At 39.4% G+C, this 24746-nt stretch overlaps 1 protein-coding gene across 1 annotated transcript in view; it reads left to right on the top strand.

The window, feature by feature from the left end:
• The first annotated feature begins 3844 nt into the window (after positions 1 to 3844).
• The window catches only part of Pdzph1 (PDZ and pleckstrin homology domains 1), a 112568-nt gene continuing 91666 nt past the window's right edge, over positions 3845 to 24746 (top strand). The window contains exons 1-3 of the mRNA NM_027001.1: positions 3845 to 3924; positions 7641 to 7766; positions 19954 to 22275. Coding sequence (NP_081277.1) covers positions 7748 to 7766; positions 19954 to 22275 — 2341 coding nt within the window. The 5' untranslated portion in view covers positions 3845 to 3924; positions 7641 to 7747. The remainder of the gene's footprint in view (positions 3925 to 7640; positions 7767 to 19953; positions 22276 to 24746) is intronic.

The following is a 24746-nucleotide window of genomic DNA, read 5'->3' as shown; positions in this document are numbered from 1 at the left end:
AAAAGCAGAGGGCCACTGGAGCCTTTTGAATCTTACACTATGATGTTGATATGAATTTCCAGTAAGAGTCAGGTAATGCATGGCTGGCACTGGATATCAGCTAAAGATGATGGACCCTGGACATCCAGAGAATCTGGGTCATTCTTACACATTATGAAGTCTAGATGAAGCAGGAGGTACCAACCTTGGCTATCCGTGGAACACAGCTTCTTTGTGTTCTCAGAAAACACTTCCCAGAAGTGTTCACCTTAGTGATGCTGGTCTCTCTTAATCACCTCTAATTTGTTAGCTCCAGCTAACCAGTGTCAGTCCCAATAGTCTCCTTCTATTCTTGAGCCACATGGTTGAAGCTGCTGGGTTCTACCACTTCCTGGAGCTGGACATGTCTCCCTTGTTCTATTACATTGTCACCAGTTTTTTGTTTCTCAATTCCTTCACCGTCTAAGCTTGGCTGAGCTGAAACTTGTTCTGTAGATTGACCTTGAATTCAGAAGTCTGGATGGCCCTGTCTCTTGAATGCTGGAGTTAAATTTGTGTACAGCCATACCTGGACTTGGAACTTGATCTGTGGCAGGTCACCACTCCCTTAATTTGTCTATCTCATAAAACATAAGATTCAGCTCCATTCTACTTCCCAGTGCCCCTTTATTACTTGAACCGTATATTTTGAATTTTTTCTTTTTAAGTTTGCTACACTTAATCAAAATGTTTTTCACAAGACTAAACCACACCACAGAGTCTAAACTGGGTTCTTTTGAGACCTCCTTTGTCAGTGTAATTAATTGGACTCTATTCACCTTAGCCTTAGACAGGCTTTTCAGACAAGGGCAAAAAGCAGCCACATTCTTTACCAAATTATCTCAAGAACAGACTTTCAGCCACATACTAATACTCTTTTCCTTTGAAACCTGTATAGCTAGGATTCTACAGTTCAAATCACCCTCAGTAACAAAGTCTTCTATATCTATTAGGACAGCCCATTAAGCCACACTTAAAGCATTCCACTGCTTTCCAAAGTCCCAAATCCACATTCCTCCAAATAAAATCATGGTCAGGCCTATTATGGCAATACCCCAGTCCCTGGTACAAACTTCTTAGTAGGGGTTTTGCTGCTGTGAACAGACACCATCACCAAGAATAACAACAGTTAATTGGGGCTGGCTTACAGATTCAGAGGTTCAATCCATTATCATCAAGGTGGGAGTATGGCAGCGTCCAGGCAGGCATGGTGCACAAGGAGCTGAGAGTTCTACATTGTCATCAAAAGGAAATCTGTTTTATTTTATGTAACTGGTCTTCAACATCAAACACACCTCCTCAGGTGTCACTGAGCCTCCTGAATGCTTTGTCTTTATGTCACCTTTTCTTCCCCAGAAAATTTCTGTTTCCCTATCCCTTGTCAGCAGTCTTTCCCCCCACCCCACCCCCAGACAGGGTTTCTCTGGGTAGCACTGGCTGTCCTGGAACTCACTCTGTAGATCAGGCTGGCCTCGAACTCAGAAATCTGCCTGCCTCAGCCTCCCAATTGCTAGGATTAAAGGCATGTGCCACCACTGCCCAGCCAGTCTTGTCCAACATGGAAGTTGGGCATCATGGATTGTAACTTCTTTACATAAATATCTTGGAGCTCTGCCCCCTTTTCTCCTTAGTACTTGAACATCAATAAGTACCTTTCTTCCACAACTACACTTTCCTCTGCCTCCTCCTCCCCCATTCTTCATTTCTGTCCTCCCTCTCCTCCTTCCTCTTCTCTTTCTCCCATTTCATTGTCCTCCCTGTTGCTCTTCATTCATGGCTACCATCATTTCCCTCAATTCATCTGGTTTCTACATCACCTTCCCCTACATTCAGTTTTATTCTAAATCCATTCTTTATCATACAAACAAAGAGATCTTCTAGGGAATTAATCTCATCCTTTGTTCTTCCTGAAAACTTCAAGGGACTGAAGAGAGGCCCAGTGGTTGAGAGTATGTATCTTTTAGAGGACCCAAACTCATTTGCCAGCACCGCATGTCAGGGACTTGACCAGCCTGTAACTTCAGCTCCAAGGGATCACAGCACCTGTACCCACATATTCATCCCACATCCATATCCACGTGTTCACAGTAAAAATAAAATAAAATAAATCTTTTTTTTAAAGACTTCTAAAAGAAGCCTCTTTGGGAAAAAGAAAGAACACTGTTCTTTAGTATAGTTCAGCTCCCTCGTTTTAACTCACTATTTACTTTGAAACTCATGAGTCATAATTGAAAATCTTTAAATAATGATATAAAACTGCTAATTTTTATGTATTAGTAACATTCCTTAAAGATGATGATGATGCAGGCTATAATCCCTGCCTTTGGGTATCGGAGGCTTCTTAACATGCTTTGAGTTTAAAAAAATCCTAGATCTCAGTTTTTTTTTTCAGATTTTTGCTTTTTTAAAAAGATAACTTTAGTAATTATGATCAATATCATATGCTACTCTTCCTGGAGAACTGGGGCATCATCACCTTGGTGTTCGGGTGACGCAATCTAAGGTTAAGAACACCTGCCCTCAATGACATCTTTTCAAGGAATAAACACAAGTACAGAAGACAGGTCAAGGTAGCTTTTAATAAAGTCTAAGTCGGGACATTCTCCATGGAAGGTCAGATGAGGACAGTAGAGGAAGCGCATGATAATGAGCCCCAGAGTTTAGTACAGGCTACTACAGGTGTAGGAATGACCACTGTACTGCCTGGGGCAAGAGGCATCTCAGACACATGCACAAGAAAAACATTCTACTCCCAACCAATAAAGTATTAATTACCCATATCCTATTACCGTTAGCTTTAGCATTGCCTCCAATTAAAGGCTGTGGTGTGCAGCCCCAAACTCTGGGATGGGTATTTGACAGGAGGTGGTTAGTCTCACTTGTTACCTGGACTCACTGTTCAGTTTTCCTTTGCTTTGGACCAGGAGGAAGCTGCCCACTGTATTAACTGCCAATAGTTGGGCCCTTCATTTTGTAGCCAGTCTAGGATTCTGAGATTCTTACGGATTCATTTTAATTTCTAGTATGACAGGCAATTTGAGGGTTGCTGAAGCATTAGTGTTTGAAAGTTATTTAAGCTGCCTCTGAATAATCCATCTCCTCTTCTAATTCTCTTCCTCCTTCCTCCTTCCCTTCTCTAACATTAGAGTACAAGTAGAAATAGTTTTATTTATTTAAAAATTCGTTTTTAGTTAATTTATTTTTTACACTCCATATTCCATTTCCCAACCCCCTTCCACCCTCTGATTGCTCCACATCCCACACCTCCTTCCCACCCCACCCCCATCTCCACGTGGATGCCCCCCACCCTCGTTTAAAAATTCTAAACAATGCCACTCCTGTCAACATTTCAAATATTCTCTATCACCAAATATGAAAATGGGACTTGAGGTCTAGCCTTCCAAAGCAAAATCTCCCTCAGGTCTAACTCAATAGGCTGCTTTCACCCAGAACAGCAACGTGAAGTTATGTCCATCTCTTATTAACTAGCCCAACTCATATGAGCAGTGAATTACATCATTAACATTTTCATTTTGGCACAGGTTTCTTCTTTTTTACCCTGTGAATACCACGCCAATGTTTCTCATACACCTCCCCCCATCAAAATTCTAAACCATAAAAATCCCACAATGCATCATTATATACTAATGGTGTGTTTAAAAATAAGTTATTAGGACCAATTAAGACGGCTAATAATAGACTGATTAAGGGACAGTAAACCATTCCTGACATTGCATAAGATTAAATATGCTAATCAGATTTGGGACCTAGAAAACCCAGATAAAACCAAAATAGAACAAGACGAGTCACCCAAATCCTACTTTATCTTCTTGCCTTTCAAACTACGCATTTGCATTTTATCAATGTTTCTTTCAGAGCTGAGCAATTCGCGAAGGCTTTACCCAGGTAAGCTGATTATATGTATGTATGATTGTATGTATGTGTATATTTCAGAATTGGAATGGTGTCTATTTTAATATTTGCTGGTCTGAAATGCTTGTGTGACAAAAGAAAATAGCCAAGAAAAATGGCTTGGATGTTATGTATGAAGCTATCCAACAGTTGTTTGTAACTTAACTCTGTTAACAAATAAGATGAAGACATCCAGAAAAGTAGCCTATACAATGTATTTAAGCTGTTGTTATTTATGCTAAGAAAGACATCACATATTCTTCGTTTGAAGGGGCATTATCCATATCCTAATTTGGTTATTCCAAACAAAATGTGCATTTGGAAAGCAAGTAAAATGCAGTTGACAAGCCAGGCTTCTCAGCATAATTGAAATTCACTCTGAATGTAGGAAGGGTCAGTTTCATTTCTAAGCTGTAGACCTTGTTTTGAATTCTTACACTGCCTGGTTTCTATTGCAAAATTAAACATAAAAATGACTTCCTCTATGTTGATAGGATGTTTCTTCATTTTATAGTTAATATTACTTGGATGGTCATTTGTGCCTTGTATTAATTATCTAAAACATTAACCTGCGCTCAAGAAAACAATATAACTTAAGGACATTGCATTTTTAATAACAATTTCAATTGCTAATTGATTTATACCAACTTTATTCTGACATGGTGTTTGGGGTCACAGCAAAATACTCTGACCACTGTGTTTGGGATAAATTATCTCTAATTAGATCTTCCTAAAATAAACCAATGTTTCCAACCTGGACTGGTTCACACCTCCCTTAGGCAACCTAGTGTTTCCCCATTCCCAAGAGGTCCCCATATTGATGCTAAAGTTAGTGAGGACATCTGATCAGCATTACACACTACAGCCAGAACTCCTAGTCTCAAGCTTTCCTCCTGCCTCAGCCTCTGGAGTAGCTGGGACTTTAGGCGTGCATCACCAAGAGGCTTCATCTAGCAGCTGATGGAAACAGATACAGAAACCTATAGCCAAGCATCTCAGAGAGTCTTGTAGAAGAGTTGGGAATAGAATTAAGGGGGCCAGAGGGGTCAAGGACACCACAAGAAGACCTCCAGAGTCTACTAACCTGGGCCTATGGTGGTTCACAGAGAAACCACCAACCAAAGAGCATGCAAGGGCTGGACCCCTCTCACATTTGTAGAAGATGTGAGGCTTGTCAGTTCCCCAACAATTGGAGCAGCTCAGGAGGAGGAAGGTCTGTCTCTGATTCTGTTGCCTATCGTTGGATCCCCTTCCCCTACCTAGATTATTTAGTTGGCCCTCAGTGGGAGAGGAGATGCTTAATCCTGCTGGGACTAGATGTCCCATGGCAGGGTAGTACCCACGAGGGGCTTCCCTTTCTCTGAGAAATAGGAGAGGGGTAAACTGGGAGGAAAGATGGGAGGGGGACTGCAATAGGGATGTAAAATAAAATAAATAAATAAATAAATAAATAAATAAATAAATAAATAAATCATTGTTATTACCATTGTTATTCTTGTGGTGTCCTTGACCCCTCTGGCTCACTTAATTCTATTCCCAACTCTTCTACAAGACTCTCTGAGATGCTTAGCTATAGGTTTCTTATATGCCACAAGACTTTTATGACAAAGTTTCTTTCATCATTTAGAATTTAGAAAGAAAAAAAATAATTCAGAAAGATTTTAATTTTTCCTCATTATGAATTTAACTATTAGATACTTTTTCATTTTTTTTCCTCTCTGAGAATTTTAACTCATTCCTCTTAGTATAAATTTATAACACCAAATAAGTAGACTAAATCCTTCATTTGGAAATAAAGCTAAAAAGAAAATCTCTGCCACCTGCCCTTGTTTGTCTCTCTTGCTAGCAGTTCACACTTATATTAAATTTAATATAAAGCCATTTAACCATTCAAAGAAGTTTTTAGTAACCGTGTGAATTAACTTACAATTAGAGTGTTCATAAAATAGTCTTGGCTTCTTTCTCTTCTGGTGGAAAACTGTATAATGATCAAGTTCGCATTTTTTTAATGGTACTAAAGGAATGTGACTTTGCTGGAGTTTGCCGTTAAACTCCTTCCTAGAATGTGCTTCTTACATGGTCTGCTTCTTACAAAGTGCAGGATAAAAGGTCTGGATGTGATCTCACTTGGGAAATGCAATTGTGCTCCTAAAAGTGCTATTCTTACAAGACCTAGCAGACCTCAGTGAATCTACGATGGTATGTTAGCACTGATTATCTGTCTAACATAACCATAGTCCGAAAGTAATCAAGTTAAGCTGATTACTAATTAATTCTAAACAACTTTCCATTTTCCCTTCACCAATGACAAGACGGCAATTTGCAAAATGTGTATGGGTGTTTGTTTGTTTGTGTCTTTGAGTGTATTTGTCTCTCTGTGTGTGTGTATATGTATGTATGTGTTTCAGTGTGTGTCTGTGTGTGTCTTTGTGACTGTGTGTGTGTGTGTATGTGTGTGTGTTTAGGAATTTGTTCTCTAATTCTGCCATGTGAGCTCTCAGGGACCCAAACTCAGATCATGAGGCTCTATAGAGGCCCACCCTTTACACACTGAGCCATTCTGCTGGTCCAGTCTTCAAACAATAAAAGATATGCCAAAAATGACAAGCATATGGCACTTTTAACACCTTCTTGCTTGCAAACAAATTCATTAGTTTTTATGATCTACAGAAAGTTACTTAACGAATAAAGTGAACATGGAAAATAGCTTAAGTTGCAAATTCTGAACTTTTCAGAAATGTTTCTATGAAATCTTAGTCCAAGCCCCTTTGGAGCACTCTTATATCACTGACATAAATACTGTCACCAAATTATTCTAGTGTAACAAAATTTCAAGGTACCTAACATGAAAATTAGGAAAAAGCGATGAGGTTGATATTGCTCACAGTACTCTAAATAATGCTGAAAGTATTTGGCTCAATATATACCATGCAATAAGATTGAGATTAAAACATTTTAAATAACACATTGACCATTTTCATCTGAAAGACTTGAAGGTGTAGAATTTAGTCAAAGGCATGTCTTAGCCCCCAATGAGCAAAGCAGTGCTTTGTTTAGGGGATAAAGATTGGTATTTATTAGTAGCATGTGAGAGTTTTATTACCGTCCACAATTGATCAGTGTGGTTATAAATCAGTATACCGTGAGTCTCAGGAAAAAAAGCAAGAAAGATACTTCAGGGGTCCTGCACTGAGCAATCCAAACACTTTCATTGCACTGTAATCCCCTGATGTACTCCCCAGCAATTTCAGCTCATACGCACACTTAGGTTCAGAGCACGGGAACCCTTTGACTCTGTGAAGCTGAATGTCAACACAATGTCACAGGAAAGGCAAGCAATCAAAAAGTCAACATGATTTGTCTTCTTACTTCAACACTCCTGGCCTGCTAATCTGACTTGCGAGATTTTTCTGTCACAAGTCATGGTTAGCAGGAGATGAAAGGATATTGGGGAGCTAACACCTGAGATTAGAACACAGTTTGGGTACAGCCTGTGAACATTCACAGAGCTGAGGGGGGGAAAATTTAATTGTCTGTTACTGAGCCTTCTTCCTAGGAACTTGTTGATACAGAAAGAAATAGAATCTGCTCTTACACCAAGACAACATTGAAAAATACATAAGATTTAGTGTGCAAGGATAGGCAGGTGAAGGAAATAGTGTAGACCAAAGGCAAGCTGAACTCATAGCAATTTTCCTCTGGACTTCCAGACCCTGACGCATTAAAGTTACCAAGATCCTCTGGATGAATTTTCATTCACGCTGTCCAATTCTGCCTCTTTTTGAATGGAAGTTTCTGAGTCAAAAGCACTTGGTTCATGCAGAAGAAAAGAATGGGTATGTATTAAAAATGCTTATGTTTGGATCTTAAGTCTTGAAGATGGAGCTCTAAATCTACATATTTATTATGTTTCTCATCTCAAATGAATTCAAATTGGAGAATCCCTATGCTATGCTGTAAAGCCCTTGAAATTTGCATCATATTTACATTTTTATATCAAGTCTATCTTACAGCCCAGCCCCTAGCTCAATGTACTAAAGTTAAAGATTGCCTCTTACAAGCATACTGGGTTTTCTCTTTTCTAATTAGACTTCCTTCACTGAAGTCATCCTCTAAAAAAGTAGAAGACTAAAGTACCCCATGATGTGAGAGAAAATGCCCTGTATTTAACAGAGCAAAGCAGTGAGAATCTTAAAACCCATCAAGTAAAAGCATCCTTGGCTTTTAGGGACCGGCATGGTGAAAAGGAAAGTGTAGCTCCTCTGTGCATCATTTCCTTGGATACTTTGCAACCTTCTTATTTCCTCTGATAAGAAATGGTGGAGTAGAGGATATCCTCAAACACATGATGGGCACTTAGAATAAACTATAAAGGATTCTTATTTTCTTTCAACCTTTCCTCCCTGGTGTCACCTAATGTATCAATCTTTACTACATGTGGAATTCATTTTCCTCGGTTTGCTAGTATAATTCTGACTCCCAGTACATTAATACACCAATAATAATAAACAATAACAAATTATACTAGCCAGTATCCTTTCCTATCTGCAATTCATCCCTTTAGACTCTAGGGAACACTATGATTTAGTGCCATGGACCTGGCCTAATCGGGCCCCCTCAACCCGTGGGAATCAGGGGTTCGGACAGGTGGGCATAGAGTCGATGGGAATTGACAGACAGACTCGACCCAAGGGAGTGTGGATCTGAATGTAATTTGTCAAATCGAGTATCAAACTTTTTATACAGAAGAAAATAGGGAAGTTGGGTGACACACCCGCAAGGTACAAAGAAGTTACTGGATTCTTACACAAAACAGGAATGCAAACACGGAAGAACTGGAAGGAACCAGCTGGGATAAAATTCAATGTTAACAACTGGGATCAAAAACAGTTCCACCTAAGGTCCACTTAATCTTAGAAGCTTACTAGAGTAAGTTCCTACTCTAGTCTATTGTATAGTCCACCTTCCCCCTAGGCCATTGTAAATTCATGTGTATGGGTGTAACTCAGCTACCTATAGTTCTAAGTATCTACTCTGGTTCCTCTTTAGGTAACAAACTTCCTTCTTCCTAGATAATGGTAAATTCCTGTGTAGGGCAGTGATTTAGCGATCCACGCCCATGGTCAGATCTAGGACTGCCTAGAATCTAACTTAGCTATATGTCAAAATATCAATCCTTAGGAGCACTTGTAATAAAGCAATATTAAGGGAAAGCACACAGATCCGTTTACCAACTAAAGCAAGGACAATGGAGCATTCTTTATACAGGAAGCCACGATTCCAGGAGACTATACTACGTTTCCGTGAACTTTTCGCCTCGGGACAGCACCCAGGTTTTCAGGACCTGTTGTGCTTGTCACTCCTGGAGTGGATGTAGCAATTTAGTATAAATGGGGTCGACTTTTCTACTTGTCAAGAATTAACTTCATCCATGTAGTTACATTTGGTCTACTATGGGTCAAAGGGGATGGTGACATTTGTGTTCATGTTAGGACTCTTTCGTACCTAGTTCTCAGAACTCAGCGCCTTACGTGATTCATGTACCAGGGAACACCAGAGCTCTCATTAGTGGGTTGACATCACTACCTTTGGGTGCCTCCAGAACTTAACTGTAAGATGTTTGGAGAAAGGAAAATCAAAAAACTTAATGGTAAAAAATGTAAAGAAAGGAAAATCAGTTGTCCTAGTTATGAAATTTGGTTGCTTCAATTTCAACTAAACATGTTCAAAGATTTTTATGCATGTAAATGTGCATAAGTAAAAATATAAATAGTCCCACTTTGACAAGGTCAAGGAAGCAATGGTGTAAACAACAAGTTTCAAAGTGCACTGACATTTCCTCAAATGATATTCATTAAGGATGCTTAATTCCAAGACACTAGCAGACTATTCAGCAAGAATTACCCACCACACATCCCACATTGGGAAGCTTTAATCCTCACCACAGTTTGCTCATTGAATGCAGGTGTGAAATGACTTGTGGGTATTACTGTTATAGTTTTATTCCTACAAATTCTTTTCCCTTTCTTATGTATTTTTATAAATTACAGAAAAAAAAAGAGTATAGTTTTAACTCCCATGCCACCCCAAGTCATGCACTATGTTTAAAGTCGGGATTTTATACTTGGAGCATATTTGCAAAAGTGAATGTGAATATTAGCCTTTTTAAACTTAGACTTTTCAGAATTTGTTTCATTGATAAAGATTGTTTAACAAATGTGCAGGGTCTTGGAGAAACAGCTCAGTCAGGAAAGTGCTTTTTACAATCCTATGAGAAATTTAGCTTGGATTCCCATGGAAGCCCCAGGAGTGACAAACTGTGTGTCTTTTCGTCTAGCACAGGGGAAATGGGAACTAGAATTCCTGGAGCTCTTTGGCCTTCCAGATAGATGAGCTCTGGGTTCTTCAAGATACTTGCAGCCAAGTCAGATTGATGAGCGCTGGGTTCACCAAGATATTAAGATGGAGAGTCTCTTAGTTTGGGTTTCTATTGCCATGATAAAACACTGTGACCAGAAGCAATTTGGGAATAAGGGGTTTGTTTTCTCTTAAGATTGTGGTTTGTCATCCAAGGATCTCAGGGCGGGAACCTGGAGTTAAGAACTGAAGCAGAAGCCATGGAAGAGTGCTGCTCACTATATTGTTCTCCATGGGTGGCTCATTCGGCTTCCTTAGACAACCCAGGACCTCCAGCCCAGGGGTGGCACCACCCACAGAGAACTAAACATCAGTCAAAAATATGCACCACAGACTCTGATGGGAATATGTTTTGGCTGAGATGCCCTCTTCCAAAATTACTGAAGATTATGTTGAGTCAACATAAAACAAGCCAGTATAGATAACAACTGAAGAAAATGAATAGTATCTGCCTCTGGCCTCTCCTCATGTCTGTGTGTGCACTTGCACATGCACACTCACACAAACACACACACACTCACAGTCTTTCCGTTACAAACTTTGTGTTAAGATCTAGAAAATAATATAAACAAAAAAAATGATTTCTTACTGAATTCATAGAAACAGAAGCCAATGGGCTTCATAAGGGGAATTAGATGACATCCTGCCATGGAATTTGAGCATTTAATATATGAATTTATTCTATAATTTAGTCTTCTAGAATTTTAATAGTGAGAATTGTCTACCCTTTGTGAACTTTTCCACCTTTCTTGGTAATATAGTATTATGTTTCAGGGTTTCAAGGAAATAAAATGTTTCAGCTCGGCAATAAAATAGAAGAATGTTAAGCAATTTGCCAGAACTCTTACACCAGTGAGAAAATGTAACAATCCTTTCTGTTTTCTGAGCATGCTGGTATCATGGCTCGGTCCCACAGTAGATACACAGTGCTAGCGCTTTCTGTTTATACCTTGCCTTATGGCTTTGTGAATAACAGCAATGAGTCTAAGCCACATCGAGAAAGCAGCCTAGAAGGTACAGCACAAAGACACCAGATATGGTGGGACTCAGCTTACTCAACAACAATCCGTGCATCCTTATTGTTGACTTGCAACAGAACAATTAAGCAGTACAAACCCGGGAAATTTGTAACAGCATAGATTACTCAATATATATCCAAAGGCCTAGTAGTGATGCACTTTATTTGAAATAGAATTAAATTCTGGGTACGTGTATGCAAAATCAAACTGTTTAGGCTTTTTAAAATATGAAATGGGAGACCTTTTGCTAGGCAGAGAAGTGACATGATTTAGTTTCCATTTTTAAAAACTCAGTCTGGCTTCTCAGTAAATCATAAAAGAATATGAATTTGGAAGAAAAGGATTTAAAAAGCTACTGCAGCCGGGCAGTGGTGGAGCATGTCTTTAATCCAGAACTTGGGAGGCAAAGGCAGGTGGATTTCTGATTTCGAGGTCAGCCTGGTCTACAAAGTGAGTTCCAGGACAGCCAGGGCTATACAGAGAAACCCTGTCTCAAAAAACAACAAACCAAACCAAAACCAAAACCAAAACCAAAACCAAAACCAAAACCAAAACCAAAACCAAAACCAAAACAAAACCAAAAAAAAAAAAAAAAAAAAAACAAAAACCAAAAAGCTACTGCAATAGTCCAGATTTTTAACATATGTCTATATATAATACATATACTGTGTGTGCACTTGGAGACAGAATAAGACAATTTTGCTGGTGAGTTGGAAGGAAGTTAAAGGGAAGATTATGAGATGATAGGGAGAGGCTTGTAACTGAGTGGATCGAGATGCTGCTGACAGAGATGAGGCAGCATCATAGGAGAAAGATCTGAAAAACCATAGGTCTTCACAGACTCGGGAGGGGTCACTAGCTTGAGTAAAATTCTAGCTTAATTTTCAGGAGGATGCATCTATTTAACAATCACATGTTTCATCCTGAAACTTCTATCTACATGAAATTGAGAGTTTCATTAACTAAGCTATCAACTCTACATTTGGAAGGACAGTGGTAAAAACACCAAAAAGAAGATTTCTCAGAAAGAGAGTTTTTGAAGAACGGAGCGAGCAGTGATCAGACAATGTGTCTGACAAAGGATCAATGGGCCATTGCAATGTGAAGACAGTGTGGCGTGCTTCTTTTCTGTGTGAAATAGTGCTCAGAGTGTGAATACACTAAAAACCAAGACGTGACTGAGTTGTAGCATCCTGATGTCAGTTGCGACCTGGACCAGAGTCCTGTCAGTGGAGTCTGAGGGGATAATAGGTTGCTCGGAGCAAACTTGAGAAAATGATGAAAGTTGAAGCGTGTGGCACCGAGTTGTTGACTGTGTGTTGTTGTAAAGGCATGTGACAGTTGATGGAGAAGTAAAGGTGCAGAGGGAAATGAAGACTGAGGGGCAGGAGATAATAATTGCAAGAAAATGGTCCGGGGAAACAGCGTCAAGAAATGCTTAAATTATCCACAAAATAAGGACTTGGATAGAGTATGATACAAATTCAGAGAAATTTGTCATGTTGGTTGGAAAGGAGAGGGACACTGAGTCAGCTTCATTTTAGTATGGACTGAGTGGCAAGGTCATCTTCCCACAGGTAGGAAAAAGGGTGGCAGGGGGCCGAAAAGGAAGGAAAAATAATTGCTTTAAGAGATAGGAAAGCCTCTTGCTTGCCTGGCATCTGGGTATTTATGCTGGCTATCCCCACTTCCCCATCCCCCATTTCTACACACCTCTGTTCAATTTCCTGATCCTCTGTACATTGCCTCCCCTCACCTGTCTCCTCCCACACCTGATCCTGCCCATCATTTTGTCCTCTCTCCCTCCTCTCTTCTTCCCAAGTCCCTCTCACCCTCTACCTCCTGTGATTATTTTGTTCCCCTTTCTAAGTAGGACTGAAGCTTCCACACTTTGAACTTCCTTCTTCTTGAACTTCATATGGTCTGTAAATTGTATCATGGGTATTCTGAGCTTTTTTCCTAATATCCACTTATCAGTGAGTACATACCATGTGTGTTCTTTTGTGACTGTATTACCTCACTCAAGATGCTATTTTGAGTTCCATCCAACCATTTACCTGTGAATTTCATAAAGTCATTGTTTTTAATGGCTAAGAAGTGCTCCATTGTGTAAATGTAACACATTTTCTGTATCCATTCCTCTGTTGAGAGACACCTAGGTTTTTTTTTTCCAGCTCCCAGGACCCAATGAGGATGATATTAGCTGAAATACCCAACAATGGGGAGAGAGAACCTGTAGAGAGCATATCCAGAGGTTAGGCACAGCCCCTGGTTGAGGGATGGGACCACCCTCTTTCTCAAAGTTTTAACCCAGAATTGCTCCTGTCTAAAGGAAATACAGGAACAAAGAGTGGAGCAGAGACCGAAGGAAAGGCCATCCAGAGACTGCCCCACCTGGGGATCCATCCCTTATGCAGCCACCAAACCCAGGCACTATTGCTGATGCCAAGAAGTGCTTTCTGATAGGAACCTCATATTTATGTGTCCTGAGAGGCTCTGCCAGAGTCTAATGGATACAGACGTGGATGCTTGCAGCCAACCTTCACACTGAGCACAAGGACCCACTGGAAGAGTTAGAGGAGGGACCAAAGGAGCTGAAAGGGTTTGCAACCCCATAGGAAGAACAATAATATAAGCCTACCAGACCTTCATAGCTCCCAGGGACTAAACCAATAACCAAAGAGTATACATGGAGGGACCCGTGGCTCCAGCTGCATACATCTCAGAGGATGGTCTTATCTGGCATCAATGAGAGGGGGGGCCCTTGGTTCTGTGAAGACTTAATACCCCAGCATAGGGGAATGCTAGGGATGTGAGGAGGGCACAGGGTGGGGTCAGTCTCATAGAAGCAGAGGGAGGTGTGAGATAGGGGGTCTGTGGACAGGAAAATGGGAAAGGGGATAACAGTTGAATTGTAAATAAATAAAATAACCAATAAAAAGAAAGAGATAGGAAGGAAGGAAACGTTATTAATTTTTTGTGGGAAACTTTCAGGATGACAATGGAATCTCCGTATGAAATTAAAAACTAAAAACTTTGAAGTAGGTATGAGGGTTTTATTCTAATTGTTTTCTAGTAACAACAATACTAAAACTTCTTGAAGGGGTCCAATTCCTTAATGTTGTAAGAACATCCTTCCTCTGCCTTAATTGTGCTCTTTGGGGACTCAAAGATGCATTTGTTAAAGGTTTTTCTGTTTTCCAAGAACACTAAATGATTGAATGTCGTGAAGAAGGGATCATGTGGGACAAAAGTATAGAAACAGGAGTCAGGGATGCTAAGGGGCAACTCCTTTAACCCCTTACTTTACTAGGGTGCAATAGACCCTGTGATTGCAGCACACTGTGCTACACAAATAGAGAGGCACTTTACTCTCATTACTGTATAGGAGGTTACTGTATAACCCTTCATTCTGCTCATATGACTCATATATACCACATATATATATATACTCATATATACCAATGATTCTGGGCACTTCCAAGAGCTCATGTTGGTGCCTCTCATAGAAATAGAAAAGAAGGGAGATATCTTATAGGGGAGATTTTCAATATTTTTGATATAAAAATGGAACTTTATTAGCTATCAAGAAATCAAATGCATAGAAAATATATTGAGAAACATGGAAGGAAACTATTGTAAAACATGATTAGGTATATGTTGGCACAGCCCATGAAATGCATTTATTCATGCATATGTGTGTGTGAGCACTATGGAAAATACTAGGTATACACTGAACAGTACAATAAATTTTCTAGAACAAAGTTGTGCTCTCTCATAGCTAAAATACAAATCAGGTATAACATTTTCTGGTATGAGAAGGAGCGATCCAGGGTGTCTCAACCACGCATAAAAAGAAAGTTCACCTACTTCTTAGAAGCCTGGGTGCAGGTTCAGTTTGAGTTTCAGTTTCTCATCAGCCCTGTATGAAATGAATTTGTAGTCAGTGTACAGTGATAATAATTGATGTAGTTCATTAAATGTGCATATAAAGTATGTGTACATAAAGAGTAACCGGTGTCATCTGAATGGAATGAATTGTAGGATTTTCTATTGTGTTTCTTAGAGACAACGCCCTCATGAAAAAAAAAATGTATTCTCATTTATCTCAGAGGTGAAGAATATAGCCTCAGAGATTGTAAACCCAGATCCCCTGAGTCTACATCCATAGTGTTCGCCACTGAATACAGTGGGACAGCCACAATTTCTACTCCCACTGTACATGAACATAAAGAAATAGTTTATAAGTCCTTTTAAAGAAGTTTCAAAATTTGAAAACCCAATATCCATATAAAACAATGATAACAAATTAAAGATGTTAAATTATGTATTTTTAATCTGCACACAATCAAATTCCCACATTTTCTTTCTAAGAAGAGAATATTATTGCTTGTTTTATCAGCTGTAAAATGACTTATTCATACTTATTGGGAGAGAGAATAGAAATGAAAGCTGGAAGTGCCAATGGATGTCACTTTTTCCAGCGACTAAGGTGCTCTAAGGAAGAGAAATATGCAGAAAAGCATAATGTTCCCAGAGTTTGAGGGATAAGTAGAATTGGGAATCATTAGATACCATAATGTGAGGGATAAGGAGGAAAATTAGTTGAGAAAAATTTAAGTACATCTTTAGCACATGAGCCAGCTCCATTTAAGTTGGAGAAATAAGCATCTTATTTGATTAATCCATAGTCAGAACTTGCTCAGAACTGCACATAAAATTGCCATGTTCCTATCCATTCAAGCTACTTTACCTGGGTTTTGCAGATCACATAGGCTATATGCAAAAGCAGATGCCTCCTGACAACACTACCTGAGTAGTTAGGAGAATACATTCTCCCAAATACCGCTTCCCAATACATGCTGTGACTTCAGACATCATCGACAGGGATATAACTGGTTTACAACAGAGATAAAGGATTTTGTCTTCTAGGAAGAACTGCCAACACTGAGAATGTGTGTCTCCAGTTTCATAATATTTAAAGATAGTATGTCAGATGATACTGTAGTGGAGGTAAAACATCCTCCTACTAGTTCAATGAGGCTAAAATTTTAATGACTTTTAACTTAAAAAATCACAAAAGTTACATTATTTTATTAGTGTAAAAATGGAGTACAAAAAAATCAATTAAACAGTGGCTGATAAGATGGATTGTCCTCTTGTTGAGGATGTTGGTTTGATTCCCAACGCCCACATGGTGACTAAAAACTGTCTATCACTCTAATTCTTAGAGAACTGAAACCCTCTGCTGGCCTCTGCAGACACTGGGCATTTATGTGGTTCATATACATACTGAAAAACACTATGCATGTGAAATATAGTAATTAAAGGTTAGAAAATCCATTAAATAATGGTAATTTTACAAGTTTCATCCTAAATGCCTAAAAACCTGTGTGTGTGCTTATATGTGTGTGTTTTACATATCTTTGAATTTTCATATTGTATAGCTTATCCCAACAAATTGTTGAAGAACAACTAAATAAGAAGATAAAATATTTTTAGGACAATAACATATAGTCAAAGTAAAATACTACAGAGGAAGACATGGTGCTGACAAGTTAATAAATGAGCTCATTTGTAATTAGATGAAATCTAAATTATGACTGAAAATAGTTTCAAGTTTGGTACTTTCAAAAGGTAGAGTTAACTGAGGAGGATCCACAGCTCTCAAAAATGAGAGGGAGAAAAAGAAAAGCATACAAAAAAAGGAAAGTCTTGAATACTACTGTATGTAAGTCCAGTTCAATTGTTGCGGTGGAAGGGATGTACAGATTAACTACATCTGTGTTCTTTGTTCATTATCACAGAAATATCTGTATAAAAAAGGAAGAGATGTATTAAGAAATGCTATAGAATAGTTTAATGATTTTTGTCTTAGGGTTGTGTTGCTGTGAAGAGATACCATGACCTCCACAACTGTTATAAGGGAAAACATCTCCTTGGTGCTGACCTAGAGTTGAGAGATTTTGTCTATTAACATTACGGTAGCATGCAGGCAGTCACGGTACTGGAGAGTTCTACATCTGGATCCACAGGCAGCAGGAAGAGACAGTGATCCACGAGGCCTGGCTTGAGTGCTTCAGACCTCAAAGCCAGCCTCCAGTGACAGTTTTCCTCCATCAGTACCACACCTACTCCAAAAAGGCCATACCTTCTAATAGTGTCACTCCTTATGAATAAGCATCCAAACATACTGAGTCTACAGGACCATTCTTATTCAAACCCTACAGGGTTTGACTACTGTAAATATATTTCCACATCAGTTATTATTTAGATGTACTGTAGGCTAAAACCTTTTAAATAGAATGTTTGCTCATTTCAACATAGTCAATTAAGCTCCCACCTTGCTACATAACTTTCTCAATTTATCTGCCACAGTCAACTAAAAGTTATTACAAGCATAAAAATATAAAATAGTATGGGCTGTATACTGAACTGCCTTGGCATGCAGTCTTTTAAAAATCAATGATAATCTTTAGTTCTGGAAGGAAGTCTTTCCATCTGTACACTGTTATTGTGGCCACGCTGGAAAGTAAATGGCCTTTAGAGTGATTTTTCTCCATGTCTCATCTTCTGTGCCATCCACATGACAGTTCTCCAATTGTCAGCAGGCTTACAGAAATTATCCTAGTACCTGACAAGTGTAGCTCTTCCGTCAGGGCTGAAGAGGGGCAAAAGGGTGTGGTCAGAGTCTCCCAAGTACTCTAGTATACTTTTCCTCCTTTTCTTGCCTAGGGATCCATGCAACTAATGTATATTCTACATGAATATATGTATATTATGTTTAAATTTGTAACATTTAGATCCGAATCTTGCTTTTCCAGTGTGATGGTGTATCCAGGAGTTGCTATTGTGGGAGGATTGGGTTCTGAGGATGCCAAGCAACCTTGGTTTCTGTTGCTTCTGTTCTTATGCTTGCCTCCCACCATATGATTATCTCTAGTGCTTCCTGCCCTCGCTATGTGACTGGAGCCTGACCTTCCTGTGATCTTGGTTGTGTCAGAACTCTTCAGAGTTCAGCTGACTCAGTGATCCTGTGATTCTGGGATCCTGGGATCCTGAGACCCTGGGTGTTTTAGAGCTCCTAGGAGTCAATTCCCTCTGGGACCCTGAGATCTGGTGTGACCAAGCTCCTGAAACCCTAGAATCTTGTGAGCCTGTGGTCCTGGGCATGTTAGAGCACCTGGGAGTGGAGCTTCCTCTGGGTGTTGTGGGACTGGCTACGAAGTTTGTGCCCAAGGTCTGTTCAGGGCCCAAGGTCTGTCCCGGGCAGTGGTCCAGACCAGAAGTAACTTTGTAACATTTAAAATGAATTTATAAAAAAGTTATTAGCAATTTTTAACTTAATTGTTTAAAGACATCCATTTTGATGAGCCAGTAAGATGATTCAGAATGTTTGTCACCAAATTGTGTGACTTGAGTTCAATGTCTGGAGCAAACTGACTCACTCAAATTGTCTTCTGACTGCTACATGTATGTCATGGTGCACACTTACACACACACAGACACACACACACACACACACGTGTGTGTGTGTGTGTGTGTACATGCATGAGCATACATAATTAAATAAGGGCAAAAGATATTTAAACTATGTGTTGGAACATCTGCTTCATTGATTGCCATAGTACTAGTCGCTATTATCACTCTTCTGTTTTCATTAACAATCTCCTCATATATTATTTGATATACAACATGTCTTGTTCACAGTATTTTTATACAAGAGCAGGTGCCTCACATCCACGTTACCAAACTTCATAAAGTAAAAGTAAAATATTTAATTTTAGTAAATAGTAAAATACGATGAATACAAGATGTCTGCCGACAATCCTTGGGTCGTACATGGTGACTTCATGCATTGACCTTCAACTTTAGAAAGAGCTTTAACAATGTGAGCCAGTCCTCAATAACAAGGTGATTTCAAAGTAAATGAAGAGAGACTGTAAGTGTTCTCTTGGGAAATGGGTGACTATATAGTAAGTGATCTCCACCCCCACCCCTAGCAACTACTAGCTAGAGATAAATGTGGGTATCAAGCCTACTTTATTTGTTAACATGGTCTCGATACCATGGGCATTCGAATTGGTGAAGATACCCTACACAAAGTTTAAGGCAGTGAAATGAATCCGTGTGCTATATTTTAAAGGTGGTCTCCAGGCCATTCTGAGCTCTCCTATGCCCACTGTCCCAGAATCTTTAAGCCTGGCATTACATGGAGTTAGACACAGCCTGTGTAAGAATGCTCTACATAAAAAAAAAAAAAAATGCTCTACATTCTTTCAGGGCATGTCACTTAGCTTCTTATCGAGAAGTTGCATTTAAAAATTAGTTGCATCCATTTCTTTTTAATTTAACTCAATATAAGAAGTTGTCTAAAGCTTATTTTCTAAACTACCAAGTTATTCTGCACCCTAGGATAATTCATATGAAATAAGACATTTATTTGGACGGAACTTTCATGGAAACCAATGGAAACTATTACCCAAAATAGTCACAGATGATATTCCTGTATTCATCCTGTGATTTGGAACATCTGTTCTTTAAGTGGACATAAAACATTTCTCTTTCCTCTCTCCTTTGTTTTTAGGTACATCTCAGACATCTGGTCAAGTATGCCCCCAAAATGTAAAAGATTTAGAAGAGGACATCAAGGGACACACTTCTGAGACTGTGTTTCATCAGACTAGGACATTAGGGAAATTGAAGGAAAATGGAGATGAGAATATAACTGCTTCTATAAATGGAAAACAGAATTCCTCTTTTCTTGTCAAAAATGAGAAACAAGCTCCATCTGACAGCACCATACACAAGAGTATGGAGAATGGTTACACTCCTCCGGCCATCTCTCCTCAACTAGAGGAAGTCTTACCAGTGGCCATGTTTAATGACCGTGAAAAATCGTTACCAGGGAAAATTACAACAGAGGATTTCCCAAACACTGTAGAAGTCTTAAAGCCAGCCAAAGGCAAATTTATTAGAGAAGTCAAATGTGGTGCTTTCAATGTACACGTGGAAACCACAAAAAGCATTTTCTGTAAAACAGGAGCACAGAACCTCACAAAAAGGAGATGTCCAACATGTCACCAACATTATTCTGTCCAGCAAGTATGGAGAGGCTCCAAATCTCGGGGTCACTTCTCTAAACACAGGACTGTACTGGCAGAAGAATTTAAACGTAGGGTTCCATCTACATACAGAAGAGGGGTTTCTAGAAGTGAGGTACCTTCAGTGAACATAAGCATTGTAGGAAAAGAAATTATGGTTGAATACATAAGTAAAAAACAGAATACATTCATCAATATATGTCATCCTAATAGCATAGGAAAATTGACAAAACATAGAAGAGGCCCCTTGAAACACACCACGGATGAACCCTGTGAGTCTGCTTCACAGCCTGGCATAAATCACCCTGAAAATCAGAGGCTTGAAAATCAGCACCAGAGTTCAGATGCTTTTCATGATGCTCCCTGTAGTGTTAATGCTGTCCAGAAAGAGAATTCAGACACAATTGTGGTTTCCCTAAGCTCACCTCCCAGGAGAGAGAAAGAGAAACCCAACACACTGCCTTCAGCCCCAGATGACTCTGAAGAGGGAGAGTCTGCTACCTCTCCGCAGAAGGTCTTACAAATTACTCAAGACAAGCCCCTAGAGCAGCATTGCTTCACAGCTGACTCTTGCCTTCCTACCTCATCTGAAACCTTAAGGACCACGAGTTTAAATAATGTGGATTTAAGTAAAATGTCTTTGGAGGATTCTAGGGATGTGGATGAAGAGAGAAAAAACAGTTCTGATGTCAGGGAAAATATCACCCCAGATTCCCAAGTACAGCCATGCACAGCAGGAACAAATGGTCCCCTAAGTGCTGTGAATAGCATAATTCCCATTCAAGATGCCTCAGGCTCTGAGTTTTCTCCTTTGTCTTTTTTAACCTTGCAGCTCTTGGGAGCAAAAGCAGACAACATGGGCTGCAGAGGTGAGGAAACTCTACCAGGAGAAGGACATGAGAGCTCAAATTCCCTATTGTTTCCTGTCAGTGAACAAGCTGCAAAACCTTCTCCTTTACTCAGTCCGTCCCACAGGGTCAGCAGATGTTCAGAACCTGTAGAGACTACTGGGAACACATTTTCCTTTAGTCAATATATTGGGGTTGAGAGAGAGCAAGAGAAAGTACATTACAGACTTATTAACAAGGCTAGTTTACATAACGACTCCTCTTCTAACATACAACCATTAGAAAGGAAGGACCCACAGAGTCCAGCTGTCACGATTGCATCCTGCAGCATTCTAGTTCCGAAGAGCCCACTTCATGGCAATATTCACAGCTCTGTGGAATGGAATCAAACAGAGGACCATGCAAATCATGCAGAGAGGGCAGGCCTCAGCAGAATGGAAGTGCCAGTCATGGCCTCCATAACTAATGAGTTAGAGCAGAGCCTCGCTACTCAAAACTACAAAGAAAGCACAGTTGATTCTAACTCTCCCATGGCAATAAGAAACCCTAGAGAGTCGACCAGCTATCTGGAAAATGTTGGAGATGACGCAAGCCAGGCACTACCAGTGGTGAAGAATATGTGCCACAGAAATTTTGAAGACTTAACTAGAGAGAATCAAAATGAAATCTGTTCTCAAATGGACTTTCTGCAAAATTCCTCTGAGTCCACCTCTGTAGGACACACTACAGAAAAGCTGTTTCTTATTGATAAGACACTAGCCAGTGATGACGATTCAAACAGTAACAGAGACCACAAAACCTGTGGACTGAACAACTTCCAACAGGAGCCAGCAGAGTGCCAAAGGACTACATCAAGAGTGTACTGTGAGGAAAGTGGAAACCAAAGGTACCCCACAGAAGTTTCCTGCCACCCTGTGGACATACTGTTGTCACCTCAGAAGCAGAAGGCTCTAAAAGGTACAATGGGTGGTGCAGAATATTTAGAATTTATTACTGTGACATGTAGGAGATTTAAACAGTATCGGGTGAAGTTGTCTTTACTGCTTGAGATTTATTTTCTTTATTGGCAAGATGTGCTAAGCATTTTAGAGTTAAACCAATATGAAGAAGAATCTATCAGCCTGCTTCTTTACACTAAGACCATCTCCATCCATACATATATAGAAAAATCACCATGGCTGCAGCTTAATAGAAAATATTTTTTTCTCTTTAAAAGACTGATAGATTGGCAAATCAGTTTTGCTTAAAAATCTTAGTCTGTGCCACTCTTAAATAATCTACTCATCTTCTGGCCTTACAACGTAAGAAGAATATGCTTGTAGCAAAATGAGTTTTAAAACCAAGCTGGGTATTACACGGGCAGGGTTTGGCATGTCTCTGGAGGACACGTGGAATAGTAATTAAACCAAAGGACAAAAATCAGAGACACCCTTAACTAATCCCGACTGAACCATCCATAGGACCTTTAACTCCAGCTACCCTCCGACCTCTGTTCAGTGTTGCCTGGTCTTTCTCAAACAATTGATACAACCCAGGTGCTCTTGAGCCCTCCGGAAGGGCTAAGACGGGAGCTTTTTCCTAAGTACATAATGCTGTCTGTCTGGTTTCAATCTTGGAACAGCAAAACATCGTTTTGGTCCCTTCATAAAAGATCCTTGTGTTTCTCGGTGAGTCCAAATTATTTAATAGTTAATGTTAGCATTATTCGATAGTATAAATTAACACAGTCTTCCAATTTGCAGATAGCATAACTAATGTGCTCAAAAATGAGACTGAGAATGAATAAACTTATGAGAGACACCATCTTTCCTCTTCTCATATTCTCTCTTTTAATGAAAGAATTTGAAAGCAGGGGCAAAATTATTTACTCCAAAGTTTTTAAGAATTGAACAGTAGAAGTAAAATACAAGAAGCATAATCTATTGCATAAGTGTTACCATAAAATGTGAAATATGATTTATGAAAAGTGAATCATCTAAAAAAATATGTAAAAGCTGTATTCAATTCCCTCCATTGTAGGAAAACCCTAATGCAAAACCTGCTGATCCCAGTGGCTGCTTGCCAGGACCTGTGTAGCTCCAGATACCAGGCCATTTCCATCAATTCCGAGATTTGTGTCAGTGCATAGTTATTTAGAACTGCAAGGGAACCTATAGCATGAGCACTTAGTCTTCCCAGAGGGGACATGTGCTCACCTCAATGAATATCCCTCTCAAGCTGTCTTCCTTATTCCCAGAAGTGTGCTGTTCCATATACTGCCTCTCGCAACACAGTTAAAAATCCAAATAAGAATCCAACCACAAATGAGATTACTCTCAATAAACTGAAATTGTCCCCACTTGGTAAACAACCAAAGTTCCCTACATTTCAGCAAAAATCTGTTCCTGCAATCTTTTACTTCTCCCCTTGATATATCTGTTCCAGGCACAGTTTGTCTGTTTGAAATTCTAGAACCTTCTGTACTCCATGCTTCCTTGGGCCCTTACCATGGACTGCTTCTGCAATTTAAACCAGTCTTTCTCCATATACCCACAGGGTCATTATTTTTTCATTAGTTTATGTATTTATTCACATTACATTTTGATCACAGCCCCCCTCCCCTTACAGCTTCACCCCCACAACCTCTTTCTTCATGCCCCTTGATGATACAGGGCCATGCTTCTCCTGCGAAAATCTCCTTCTGTGATTTTCTTCACATAATAATCACAGTAAGAACTCAGAAACCAAATTTCCAATTGCAGTCTGAGCTGTCCTTGTTCCATCCCAAGTTCATCCCTTTTCCAAATTATATTCTCATATGTAACATTTTTTGTTTCAATATTCTGTCTATTTAATTGCTTGTTTATAGTCTCTTTACAAACTAAGCTGTATATTTCATGAAGGTTTGTTTTATTTCTTTTTCTTTTCTAATCAGTATGTACCTACAGCGTTACACAGTACCTTCTCTTTAATGTGAAGACTCTGAGTATTTGTAGGTTGAATTCAGGGAAGTCATATCAGGTTGCTCTGTGTAATATCCTGATACCATACCCTTGCACTTTTATACAGAAAGCAGTTCAGAAATAAGATAGTTACAGAAATACTATTTAAATGTATAAATGTTTTCATAAGTTTGGTTTTCCTTGAGCTACAAGTACTTTGATACTTTATCAATATTATGGTGCTGTCATCTCAGGCCAAAATTGCACACTTTTCAGGGTAGAAAGTACTTTGAAGAACTTGGGTTGTTTCACCAAAAGTTTAAAAAGAAATCTTCATAGGCACAAAAAAAAAAACTGGTATACCACTTGAAGTCCGTGTACATGCATAGACATGCACAAGAAGCCTCCATATAAGGCTGGGTGTGTGAGGAACTAAAAGTTCAATAGAAAAGAAAGGGTATGAGTCTTACCCCTTTAAGAAGAAAATTTTAAGTTCTTTACCAGATA

The sequence above is a fragment of the Mus musculus genome, chromosome 17, assembly GCF_000001635.26.
Source record: "Mus musculus strain C57BL/6J chromosome 17, GRCm38.p6 C57BL/6J".
NCBI classification, from domain to species: domain Eukaryota; kingdom Metazoa; phylum Chordata; class Mammalia; order Rodentia; family Muridae; genus Mus; species Mus musculus.
Note: the sequence above shows the minus strand (reverse complement) of the source record. Positions and strands in the feature narration are given on the sequence as shown.